Source organism: Hibiscus syriacus, unplaced genomic scaffold (assembly GCF_006381635.1).
Source record: "Hibiscus syriacus cultivar Baekdansim isolate YM2019G1 unplaced genomic scaffold, ASM638163v2 tig00113124_pilon, whole genome shotgun sequence".
Classification (NCBI taxonomy): Eukaryota; Viridiplantae; Streptophyta; class Magnoliopsida; order Malvales; family Malvaceae; genus Hibiscus; species Hibiscus syriacus.
The window spans coordinates 178,212-191,618 of record NW_024063444.1 but is presented as its reverse complement, the minus strand read 5'-3'; the positions used below and the strand labels follow the sequence as shown (position 1 = coordinate 191,618).

At 36.0% G+C, this 13,407-nt stretch overlaps 1 protein-coding gene across 1 annotated transcript; it reads left to right on the top strand.

Annotated features, from left to right (window-relative positions):
• On the top strand, nucleotides 1-5,863 carry LOC120185641. Its single transcript, XM_039189810.1, has 9 exons — nucleotides 1-476; nucleotides 1,359-1,544; nucleotides 2,569-2,661; nucleotides 2,785-2,967; nucleotides 3,040-3,142; nucleotides 3,250-3,435; nucleotides 3,628-4,817; nucleotides 4,960-5,366; nucleotides 5,446-5,863. Exons 1-9 carry the CDS (start codon nucleotides 237-239, stop codon nucleotides 5,504-5,506), a joined length of 2,649 nt encoding a protein of 882 aa, XP_039045741.1. The 5' UTR covers nucleotides 1-236; the 3' UTR covers nucleotides 5,507-5,863.
• The last annotated feature ends 7,544 nt before the right edge of the window (nucleotides 5,864-13,407 follow it).

Sequence of the window (13,407 nt, the reverse complement as noted above, 5' to 3'; positions counted from 1 at the left end):
TTCACAGTCGTTTTATCGTAATTTCTCCTGCGTTTTGCTCCTTTCACCCCTCTATTGAAACCCTGATAATCGTGCAAGATATCCAAAAATAAAAAGCAAATACCAAAGGGTTTTGGATCAAGGAGAAGGCGTTGAATTAGTGCGTCGGCGAATCGAAGCGCGTGACTGATCGGACGTTCTGTTGGGGCGTGAGGCGGGAAAATTGATTCCGATTGGGAGGAGAGTGGGCTGTTTTGATGGGCGATCTCCGTGATTGGTCGCCTGAACGAAACGGCGTCGTCGAGGAAGAGAGGTCTTCATCGTCATCGTCTTCATCATCGAATCAAGCGGGGATTGCACTTGAGTATTGGAAAAAGGCTGAGGAAGCGACGGACGGGATCATAGCCCAGGTTCGACCAACTGTTGTTTCAGAAGACCGAAGAAAAGCGGTTATCGATTACGTTCAGCGATTACTTAAGAATTATCTTGGTTGCGAGGTCAGATAATCAAACATTAGTTAAGCTTTTAATTATCAATTTATCATAATAATATGTTGTTGTCTTATTATGCTTAAGTGATAGAACATTAACATTGCCTAATTAGTGATTTAGTTGGAGATTAATACTGTATTTATTTTTTACTTGGATAATACTATTAGAATGGATTAGAACTTAAAGGGAACTCTTATGCAGTTTGTAGTAATAGGAACATGAATACCTTTTTAAGAGGAAGTGGGATTTTTACTTATTAATGAAATTAAATTGAAGAATGATGGTGGCTGCTGTTTATGTTCCTGCTTCAGGAACCTCATTGGTTGTAAGTGGTTTCCTTCGAATTGGAGCTCCTTTACTGTGGTAACAAACGCCCTTGGTAGATGAAAATTGTTGATAAGGCCTAATAGCTGTTGCTGTTATTGACGGACCAACTGGAACTTTTGTTTTCTATTGCATGGACGAGCCTTTGTCATGTTCATTTTCTAATGTTTTGATCATCATAGGTAGCAGATTACTTATCGACTGGGAGGGTGGCAGATAAGGCCATTAATAGAATGCTTTTGATTATTTGATAACTTTGGTCAAACTCATTCCATTTACCTTGAACTACGTTATCAAGGTGATGTTTAAACTTAAATTTGTAGCAATTAATTGCAATTATGTTGGAGTGTAACGATCAGCTGGGAAAATTATTGTTTAATATTCACAGTTGAAAGGAATATGGCTGTTGATGACAGAATATAAACATTTTATTCCAATAGTATCTGTGGTGATATATGTCTCATTTCCCCCCTATTTATCTATTTATTGCCGTGATCATGAATGTATACATAATTAGTGACCAGTTTAGATAGATATTTATCATTTATCATATATTTGTTACAGGTATTTCCATTTGGGTCAGTGCCCTTGAAGACATATCTTCCTGATGGAGATATTGATTTGACAGCCTTTGGTGGCCTAAACTTTGAGGAGGCTCTGGCCAATGATGTATGTTCTGTCCTTGAAAGAGGAGACCATAACAGAGCTGCAGAGTTTGTGGTGAAGGATGTCCAATTGATTCGGGCTGAGGTTTTTTAACTTCCTAATATGTTTCTACAGATCTTTGCTTAGTGAAATTATCTTTTTTCTGCATGTGTAAGACACTAACCTGTTTATATTAGGTTTACTTAATTCCTTATTTTTGTTCTTGACATTTACATCCTTTTTCATTTTGAATCTCCCAACCTTGACCATTTATTTTAGCCTCATTATTACATGGATACCTGAGCACAAAAGAATTTTGCATCCATATGTTTCTCTGTCATTTTGATGAATATTTTTTCTGTAAAATACGAGGCCTAAATGATGTCTATGCTAAGATGGAGGATATAAATAAGCCATCCCTATGAAGGATTTTCTCTAATTCAGTGTTATGTGCGTAAAGACTGCTATAATATAATATGTTTCACTTTAGGCTTTGTCAGCATTTGTCTGCTTCTTATTTGTAGTCTACAGATCTTAAGTTTACTATCAAGTACGAATTGCAATTATATGTCCAGAATTTGGAGAACAGTGACATAATTGTTTCTGCCATGCATCATTTTATTGTTAATTGTTTAGGGTAACAGTGAATACTGGGGCATTGTTAATATCTCTAATGATGTGTTGGGTGAGTTGAAACTGTGACATAGGAAATGTTTGGTTAAAAGTTAAACTGTAACCAAGTCTGAAGGGTGGATGTTTTGCAGAGACTTTTACCAAGCTTTAGTTAAATATCTCATTAAAAAGATGATTGTGCATGAACAGATTATAGTGTTGTGATGTAGAGTGGTTGAAGTTAATCTTATTATACATATTATTGTGTGTCCATCGCCTTTTCAAAATCTGTGGTTCTTTTTCTAGGAATGGACTATACCATAGTTTTCTTTATCATCCCAGATTTGATTGGTAGGCATAGTGGAAATGGTTGTATAGTCATTTGATCTTGCATTATAAGATATCATCTTCATGGCTATGATTTGAGATGATTTTATATTTTTACAATGTACATTTCAGAAATCATTTGATATCATATGTTGTCGTTCATTTTAAAATTTGGTTTCTTTGGTGGCAGGTAAAGCTTGTGAAGTGTCTAGTGCAGAATATTGTGGTAGACATCTCTTTTAATCAGTTAGGGGGGCTATGTACCTTGTGCTTTCTTGAGCAGGTAGGTTAAATTTAGATACGGATATAAGGTTTCTGTTATGGGGGTGGCTGTATCATATCGGTATTAAGCAGAATGCGTCTTTTTTTTTCCTTTTTCAAGCTAACATTCCTAGTAATGTTGTAGGTTGACCGTCTTATTGGAAAAGATCATCTATTTAAACGCAGTATTATACTAATAAAAGCTTGGTGCTACTATGAGAGTCGTATTCTTGGGGCTCATCATGGCTTGATTTCTACCTATGCTCTGGAGACTTTGGTGCTGTACATTTTCCATCTTTTCCACTCATCACTAGATGGTCCTTTAGCGGTGAGTGCTGCAGAAATTTTGGCAGTGTAAACTAATTGATCACATCAATGTAAGTGATTGAACATGTTACAGGTTTTATATAAATTTTTGGATTACTTCAGCAAATTTGATTGGGAAAACTACTGCATCAGTTTGAATGGTCCAATCCATATATCATCCCTGCCAGATTTTGTGGGTGAGCAACTTCATTTTGCTTTCATTCCCGATTGTATTCTACTTGATACATGATTAAGTTGCTTATGTCATTGGTCCTTTTCTCTGTTTCCCTTTTTTTTTTTTCAGTTGAGACACCTGAAAATGGTGGGGGAGATTTACTTCTTAGCGATGATTTTCTGAAGGAATGTGTGGAAATGTTCTCAGTTCCACCAAGAGGATTCGAGACTAATTCACGCACATTTCCACAAAAACATCTAAATATAGTAGATCCTTTAAGAGAAAACAACAATCTTGGTCGTAGTGTGAGCAAAGGTAGAATCACTTGACAAATTCCTGCATTCTTTTCATTTGAAACTCAAATTTTTTGTCTTGAGGATGGCAGAAATATTTCTAAGCTAATGTGACAAAGGGACATTCTTGTTATCCTCTTTTAATGGTTGTTTGGTGATTCTTGAATTAATTGAGGGATAAAATGTCAATTATAATTTACCTTTTCCTCTGTAGGGAACTTTTTTCGTATAAGAAGTGCTTTCACTTATGGGGCTCGGAAGTTAGGGCGCATTCTTACCCAGGCAGAAGAAAGCATAGCAGAAGAACTTCATAAGTTTTTCTCAAACACTCTGGATAGGCATGGAAGTGGACAGAGGCCTGATGCTCAAGATCCTGCCCCGTTGTCCAGATTCTGTGGATTTGGTGCTACATCATCAGTTTCAGGTGCGGACTCAGTTCAAGACCAAACCTTCTATGAATCAGAATCTTCAAATTCAAGTGCCATGATTGGGAATTACCTATCTGATAATGAGGGATCATTGAACGAAGTCAGTAATGGTAATGTTTCTTTGGCGGAAACAAATTTAAATAGAACCTGTAATGAATTGCAAGGTTCTAGAAATTCTACAAGTGTTTCAGGAATCAAACCGTCTAATGACGCTGAAGACCTGGCAACCTCCATTATTCAAGGTCTTGCGATTTCAAATGATGCAAAGAAACCTTGCTCTCCAAATGCAGAGGGCAGTGTTTCTTCATCGGATAATGTATGGCATGCACCTCATCTCTATTTTTCTAGCTCATCTCTGGATAATGGAGATATAAGAAATGGAAATGAAGAAAGCAAACAGCCAGAAAGTTCTAGCTTTTCTGAAAAGAACATGACTTCCGGTATTCTTCCGGCAACTGGTGAGATAGGCACTAATGTACATGGTGATCTCATTGAGAAGCAGTTGGTTAATAGTCAAGGGGTTCAGTCCCCTGTTGGATTAAAGCACCATCCTTTGATTTCAAACTCTGCTTGGTCATCTGAGGATCTATATCCTGCATATTCTGGTTATCCAACTTCCTTTATTGCTGCTGGAATTCAGGAAGCTTTGAGCTCGTTGTCAGATCTCTGTGGGGATTATGATTCTCACTTTCAGAGTTTGAATTATGGTCGCTGGTTCTATGGCTACGTCTTAAGTGCATCTGTTCCTCCAATTTCCTCACCTTTGGTTTCCCAGTTCCAGGGCAAAAATTCATGGGATGTAGTACGGAAGTCTGTGCAGTGGAAAAATGCAATTTCCCCAATGAACACTAATGGTGTTGTTGCAGGGCAAGCCTACTACCCCGTGAACCCTCCAATGCTACATGTTGCAAGCTTTGGAATGGATGAAATGCCAAAGCCTCGAGGAACAGGGACATACTTTCCTAATCCCAATGCGGTATATACTCATTTAAGCCTTTGGACTGGGTTTCTAAAATTTTGCTGGTGTCACTTTTTTTTTGGAGGAGGGGGGAGGTGGTTAAATTTCTTTGTTGGGCCTTGTCTTAGTGTGTTTTATATTAATAATTTTTTTTTTGCAGAACCATTACTGGGATAGATCCTTGACATCAAGGGGACGGAACCCTGCACCAACAAGGTCTCCTCGTAACAATGGCCATTCCATTACACCCTTAGAAACAAGTTCACCAGAGAGAAGCAGCCATGAGCTAGCACAGGTGCTGTCAGTAAATCAAGGTGGTAAAAAATTTGGGTCCTCGGAGTTTCGCCATTCTAGTTCTAAAAGAGTGTTATCCCGTAGTGCCAGTGGCCCAATACATCAGCCAGACAGGGTTGTAGAATTTGGGTCAATTGGGCCCCTACCGTTGGGTTCAGGCTCTCCGGAAAGCAGCAAACAACAAAATCCAGGTTCTCCTTATGCTCAAAATTCAAGTCATCCACAAATAGGAATGCCAAGGCCAAAATCAGCTATGAGCATCAATCAGAACAGGTTTGAGAATGGAGTTTCATATTAAACCGTATGCTGCAGGGTATAAATCTATCTGAGCTTTTTCTCTTGTAACACGCAGGGTACTTGCACAATCATTCCATTTAAAGAATGAAGAAGATTTCCCACCTTTATCCATCTGACCGCTATTGAAAAACACAAGTTAACACTAACAAAGGGGGCAGGAAACCAGCCTGAGGTTGAGCAATCAGCTTGTGCGAGTACATGGTTACTTTGAATGCCATTTCCAAAGCTCTTTTTTGTATGGAGTTTGATTATCATTGGTAATATTTTTCTGTGGTTGGAAAGGTAGCATTTTGTACATTCTCACTGATTTTATTTCAGGTTTAATCGTCCTCGTCGTTGTAGCCGATGTACTTTATATAGTGAGCTGTTAACGTATAGGATTTGTGTAATTATGCCATTGTTTTGAGTTTAATTTCTTGTCCCAGGTTTTGTAATGTCTAATCCTGCTACTGTAAACACAGATAGATACGGTTCTTGTCCCAGGATTTGTGGAATTAGTCCTTAGCATTTGTCATTGTTGTTTCATGATTTAAACAAGAAAAACTTTTCAAATCAGGTGACAATTTTGAGAAGTAACAACAAAGAAGCCATTAATCTCTCTTTCTTTTTATGGGGATCGATATGGAACGCTAAATTATTGTAGATGCTCATTTTGAACCACTAAGATCAATTTTAAAGAGATGGAAAACATTCACGAAACAAATCAAAATAGACCTGATTTACTCGGCTTAACAAAAGTTAATCTTCAAAATTTTTTATCCATGTGTGTGATCACCATTTTTAGGGTTCGATCACTATTTTATTATATTAAAAAATTACATCAGACCCAAAATAATTAAAAACCTAAAAAATTTAACAGGCACCGCTGGCCTAGAACCCAAGCAGAAACCCTAAACTCTTCAGCTGCTCCTGCTGTCGCCACGTGCCCACACGCGACCCTTTGTTTCCCACGCGCCCGAGCCCTCTCGTGTTCTTGAGGTCTGCCGCCGCCGCCGCGAGTTACGCCGGTCACCAGAAACGGCCAAAATGAGCCTCGGGTAAAAATTTTTACCCCTTTGCCACCCACGTCACCGTCACAGCCCTCCCCTCCTCGGTCAGACCACCAAAAGTCGAAACAGACAACAAAAACAAAAGAAAATCATAAAAGGTTTTTTTTTCCATTTTCGAAGGGAGGGTTCTATAAAATCCCCTCCCAAAGATGTAATCAGTTAGAAATCAATACATGTCTATGCCTTATTTGATAAGCAAGAAACGTTAAAATATAATTGTTTCCAAAGAGTGTCGAACCTGGGACTTGATGCAACAGAAAGCACGCCCAAACCAATAGGCTAACCCTCTTGATTAGTTCATTTTAAAACATTTTGTATATAATCTAAATTAATGACAGGGAATTTAAGAGAGAATGCAAGCACTTTTTTTAAATTCAATTATTTTTATATAACGAGATTATAATAAGAATTTAGATGTTGTATAAAAATGTAATAAAAATGTAATAAAAATAATAAAATTTTAAAATTTTATTCTCAATTATATTTTATTTTTTAATTTTACAGTCTTATTTTTTTTAAAAAAAAAGCAGGGCGAAAGTAAACATGTATATATACAATTGGGTGATATTTATCACAATATAAATACTCCTTATGTATAATTTTAATGATGATGATAATGACATTAGGGTATGATAGGCTAGTGGAGGATTTAGAAATTCTTTTGAGGATGAAAAAATAATGTGATAGATGGAAATGTATTTTAGCTTGAGTACGTGTCCATTTTGAAATTCGAATTTTTTATGTTAGTTGTTTATTTTATTGATGATATCTACCCTAAAATTTTATTTATGTCCACTCCAAACAAAAAAAAATGTTATTAATGTATATGTTTACTCTAACATAAAGAATTTAATAGTATATTTAATTTCAAAATCAATAAAAATCATATGAAATAATCTTTATATTTATCTTTCGAACATACATTTAACATGAACTAATATTCTAGAAATTGGTAGCTTAATTTGAACGAAATGGGCTAACAAAATAACTCAAAAAATAGAGGTTGAGAGATCAATTCTTTACAAGTAGGTATTGACTGAATCACTAGTAAAGAAAAATATGCTTCTACATCTTTTTGCACCAACACTTTCTTTTTCTCCTTCTCTCTTTAAATAAAAAAATTATTCTAAAAGAACAATAAAAAAGCATCATTGATAATATATGATGTTGGAATCCAAATTTTTACTCAATTAGTTTATGTTTAGTGGCGAGGATAGTTCTTAAAAATTTCAAAAAATTTTATATTTTAAATATTTTTTAAATTTTTTATTAATAATATATTTCGTCTCTTTTAAAATTTTATAAATTTATTCTCTAATATAAAATATTATATTTATCCATGTTCGTGCTACTACGAATCAAATAGCATGATCCAAATATTTGAGATGATCCCATGTCTCAACAGGTAAGAGGGTGATGAAAGAACAAAACAGAGCAACCAAAAGATCCAACCAAGTGAATATCTTAACTTTTATTCGGCTGTAATTTGATATGTAAATTTGATTTATAAACAATGTAACACACACATATTGATGCGGGTGACCCGATTTGATCTGAGGTGTCACATTAGGGTCACCGGAACAACCCACAGTAAAAATCCCGAAAAAACTTAAAATTTCTGTTAAAACGTGTAAAATCATAAAACAAATTATAATTAAAATACAAGTTCATAAAATCATTCATATAATACAAACAAAATTAAAATCATGCACGTTTCAGACTCGGATATAAAAACAGAATACAACCTATTTGCCCCCTAAACACATGCACCGTACTCCGCAAGTAACACCGGTGGAACTCCAATACTGATGTCGATAGCTGAACTAGAACAATTTAACCTGAAATAGTGAGTAACAGAATGAGCTTTGGGAAGATCAGTAATACAGAACTACCAAATGATGCTGAAGGACATGCAAATAATAAGCAAGCAAAATTTTCCTTATTGATTCGAACATCTACAGATTTTTGTGATGAGCTGAGGTCCCACTGATATTTTAGGTAGTAAAAGACATGAAACTTACTGTTCAGAGGAAACGTTCGGAGGACTAGGTTCAGAAGATCAGAATAGGATGTCTAGTGTGTTCCCACAAAACCACTGAAAAATACATATCATTTTAAAATAGGAACAGTTTAAAACATATTTTTAAAACCGTAGTAAAATCCTCCAATCGAACGCGAATATGCAGTTCCCTAGAACTACATCCATAAGGACTTACTCTAGGCCCATTAGACATAGGTGCCAATCTAAGAGAACACCTTGGGTTCATAAGGTCTTACCCTAGTTGAAGCTGAGGTGCTCACCTGAGGGGAGTGCCCTCAGGTCCATAAGGACTTACTCAAAGCACATAGATGAGGTGTCACCGTAAGGGAGTTCCTTATGGTCCATAAGGTCTTACCACTAAGCCCATTAGGCCTAGGAGCCCACCCAAGGGTCACCTTAGATTCGTAAGGAATACCAGTCATATAAGGAATTACCAATTTGATCGAGCTAAACCTTTCGTAAGGAATTACCAGTTCAATCGGTCTGAACCAATGTGAGGAATTACCAGTTTGATCAAGCTGAACCTGTAGAGACTTCATACCAGATCCTAGAGTACCCCGAACAAAAAAAATTTCCAGGCAGTAACCAGTGGTAACAGAAAATCAGAGTTTAGACATATCCATTCAATAGAAACGATATCCGAAGATCATGAATCTGACATGCATACTTAAAACTTTAGTAACTCAGAAATATCAGTAAAACACATTTCAGAACAGATAAACCCAATCATATAACACATAGGGAACACACTAGAGGATCCAATTATTTTTCGAAGGTACTTGATATTTATTAGGTAGGGAGCCATGAAACTTCTGTAAACTGATTAAATTCAGAAATATGATCCCTATAAAAGGGTTTGATAGCTGACATATTCATTAGTTATTCGGGACATGATTTATCAAGATCATATAGTTTTCCGATACTTTTTGGAGACACTATGAAATCATAAAGGTATTCAGAATCCTTTGTATTAAAGTTACTTGTGATTTCATTATTTAGGAAATCAGGGGCAATTTGGACATTAGGTTCTTTGAGGGTTCTTAGTAATTTGATCCAATAAGGGAGAAATGATGATTCATGGTAGTTACGATTTGTGTCGATTTATTAGGATATCAAATTAACTCGAACTGAACAAATCCCAGCACTGTGATACCTATCAACTGGTCAAATCAATGCACTTCAAGGGTATTCACACTTTAATACTAACAACTCTCGTCGAACTAATCATCTTCAAAATCATCGTTGAATGGATCTTAGGGAGACGAGCATGCATTCAATCATTCTGTGACTTGGGGTTAACTTAGGTCATTTACACTCTAGGGGAATTTTGGTCATTTTATAGGTCAAGGGTATTCAATCATTTTCTTCGATTCAAACGTATGAATCAATTTAGTAATTTATTTATCAGGTGATTTTGTCCAAAGATCACCAAATCTAAATCTTTTACCATCTTGAAGGTTAAAAATCGGATATCTATGATTTTCTAAGCAAAACTAGCATTTTTCCTTGTACATCAGTAGTTTCTTCGGATCAATATATATTTTTCAGAATTATTTTTCCATTTTTAAGGATGAATATTGTCCTTTTTACAATATGAGGGTATTTTCATAAATATACCTAACAGAAGTATTGTTATAATTTCTCATATGAGCACCTTTGGCATTTAACCTTTAAGGAGATAAAACAAAATTTACATATCCTGATGTCGATTGCTTTACCATTTAATCTTAGAACTTGTAATTTAATTCCATATAGGTCTTCCAATTTCCTATACGAGTCATCTGAGTCATATTCAATTTACTAATTTTTCACCATATCCGATTCTAGCCCAGAAATAATTAATTATACTTAAATGATAAAATAATATTCATACATGCAACCCATACCAACATGTTTCTTAAAGCATGCAAGAAGGTAGTAATGTATTATCTCGATTTACAAACCATATTGATTGCACCCGAACTTTGATTCCAAGTCCCATAATGTCTCGGATGCATAGCAAACAAATTTACGTCAGAAACTGAACTTAATCGGAAAACCAAATTTGATTCCGAAGATAAATCATTGACAAATGGATTACCGAGTGCGAATTTGGCAAAACAGATTTCAGCTTCGGATTCAGGATGTAAAAAACATAAAATATGACTTTTTCAAAAAAAAAATTGACTTTTTTGTCAAAGTCAATGGTCAACTCGGTTCGAGTTGACTCAGCTTCTGGAAGAATCAGCTAGACGACAAGCCCCACGTGCAACGGTTGCAACGGTGGCACGTGGCGGCGCGTGTGATGAACAAGGGTGACGACCGATTACCCGGAACACCAACAAACACCAAAATTAACTCAGATTAACCCAATAATCCAACCAAAACATCGATCAAAAATTAAATCAAAAGAAACCGAGCTTACCCAACAGTGAACGGCGAAAACCGGCGATGAAACGATGATTTCGGTTGGGTTTTGGTCGAAACGAAGCTAGGAGTCCGGTATTCAGGGTGGTGAGGTGGATCGATGAGCAAGGTGGCTGGAATCGGCGAAAAATCGAGCGACTGGGTGGGGGTTTTCAACCGAACTTCTTCAACGTCTCCACGGCAAATAAAGACTCCTTTCGAAAATTTGGCTGAGAGGTTTCGATCGAACAAGGATGGGGAGTATTTTGGTTGGGGCGATGACGGGCACGACGGTCGGACGACAGTTGATCGATGGTGAAGGGGCGATGGGTAGGGTTGCTCAATTGAGGAAAAATTTGGGAAATTTTTTAGGTATATCACCGAGAGGGTTTATTTTTTATTGACCAGAAAATGGTAAAATCTAGAGTTAAATCCCTGAACTTTCCACAGGTTCCAAAACCGAGCTGTAACTTTTAAAAAAATTTACAATTTGGTCCTCAAAATTTTCCTTATTACAATTTTAATTCGACACTTTAAAATTAATAAAATCTAACCCCTAACTTGAAGTGTGACAAACAATGTTGATGCCTTAAGAAGTAGTAGTAACCTAATATTATAGGAATCTAGTTATTATGTTTTAGAATAAATTATTTGAACCCGACATGATTCAAATCAAGCCAGATTTGCTTGAAAACCTTGATGACAAGGCCATGATATTCATGGGAATTAAAGGAAAGACAACCTATGTTGCACTAATATGGATACGGGGATGAATACTGGGACAGGGATCGGAAACAATAATTTCTAAAATTACAGGGTACATGGACAGTAAGGGTACGACATATAAAATGATTTTAAAATTATAAATAGATGTAAAAAATTATAAATAAAGTCAAATATCAAGACTCACAATATTAAGTTTAGAACAATAAAATCCATAAACAAATAACAATATTAAAGTGTCAAATCTCAAGATTCAAACCACAATATTAACTTTAGAATAATAAAATCCAACACATCCTGGCCAAAATCATCTTTTTCTTTGGCATTATCATCGGTAGTAGTTATTCAATTTGACTTTGATATGGGGATTGATAGTTTGGGTTGCTCCGACATCTCGCCAAGATTGCCATTCACAGAAACAGATAGTTGAGTTGTTTTTTGGCGTATTTACTTAACTGACACTTTTTATCTGTAATATTCTCTTTTTAACATTCAGTGACTAATATTTCTCGAAGTAGCACTCTTTCGGCTAACGTGGCGCAAAGGCGCATCCTCGGGGACGCGCTTTCATGGGATTCTGATGACTCGGATGCCACGTGTGGAAGGCGCATCCCCGGGGACGCACCTTCTATTTGGGTTCTGCTGAGTCAGATGCCACGTTGGTATTTCTTTTAATAATAAAGATTTTATTTTTATTATTATTATAAATAATTAATATGTTATGTAAAGTGTTTCGATTATAATTTAAGAATTATCGAATGTATTTTTTAAATGTATGAAATTATAATATTACACGTATTGTTATATATCTATTTTTTTATTATCGATATATTAATTTTATCAATTAATTATTTAAATGTTATAAATCTAGTCATTTGTTATCAATATTGAAAGAAAATATTGATGCATAAGTTAATAAAATTAGTATAATTACATATTTAATCTTCAATAGTTACATATTTTATCAATTTAGTCTTGCTTTTAATTTGTTGGAGAATTTGAGTTATATAAGAGAAGAGAAGAATGAGGGAGGGTTGAGGGGGTTTATATAGGGGAGGAGGAGGGGTAGTTGGAGAAAAACGGATGGGAGCATTTATGACATTTAATGGAAGGCGCGTCCCCGGGGATGCGCCTTCCACACGTGGCATCCAAGTCATCATAATGCCGAGAAAGCGCATCCTCGGGGATACGCCTTTGCACCACGTCAGCCAAATGATGCTACTTCGAAAAATATTGATCAACGAGTGTTAAAAAGAGAATATTACAGACAAAAGGTGTCAGTTAAGTAAATGCGATTTGTTTTTTTGCTTGGGCTTTATTTTTAATTTCCTTTCCCCCTTAACATTGGATATTGGTCAACCAATCTTATTATTTCCATTTCTAAATAAAACCTCTCTACCAAGTCCATTTTCGTCTCGGTCTATCTCACTCCTCTTTCCTTTTGAACTGCTCGACAAAGGACTTCCAATGCCTGGCTGGGCAGTAGAAGAACCAATAGTACCACCAACTACATCCTCCAACAATAACTCTTTCTTTTTTGCCCTATTAAACCATGAGTCATCATTAACAGTAGTTTGGTCGGATAACCGATTTATGGGTGGAAGCAGATCAACAACATAACTATCCCCATTTTGACCTTCCCGAGAATGGGTGGAAGAAAGTGAATGAATTTAGCTAATCAAACAGGTACTTTTGGGATTTCATTCATAGTGAACCGAAACAACAAAATAGTGAAAGAAAGTGTCCGACCATAGAAGGCAACAAACGGAAAAATGAAGGAGAAAAAAGTGAAGAGAGGAGAAGAGGAGCAGAGGAGGAG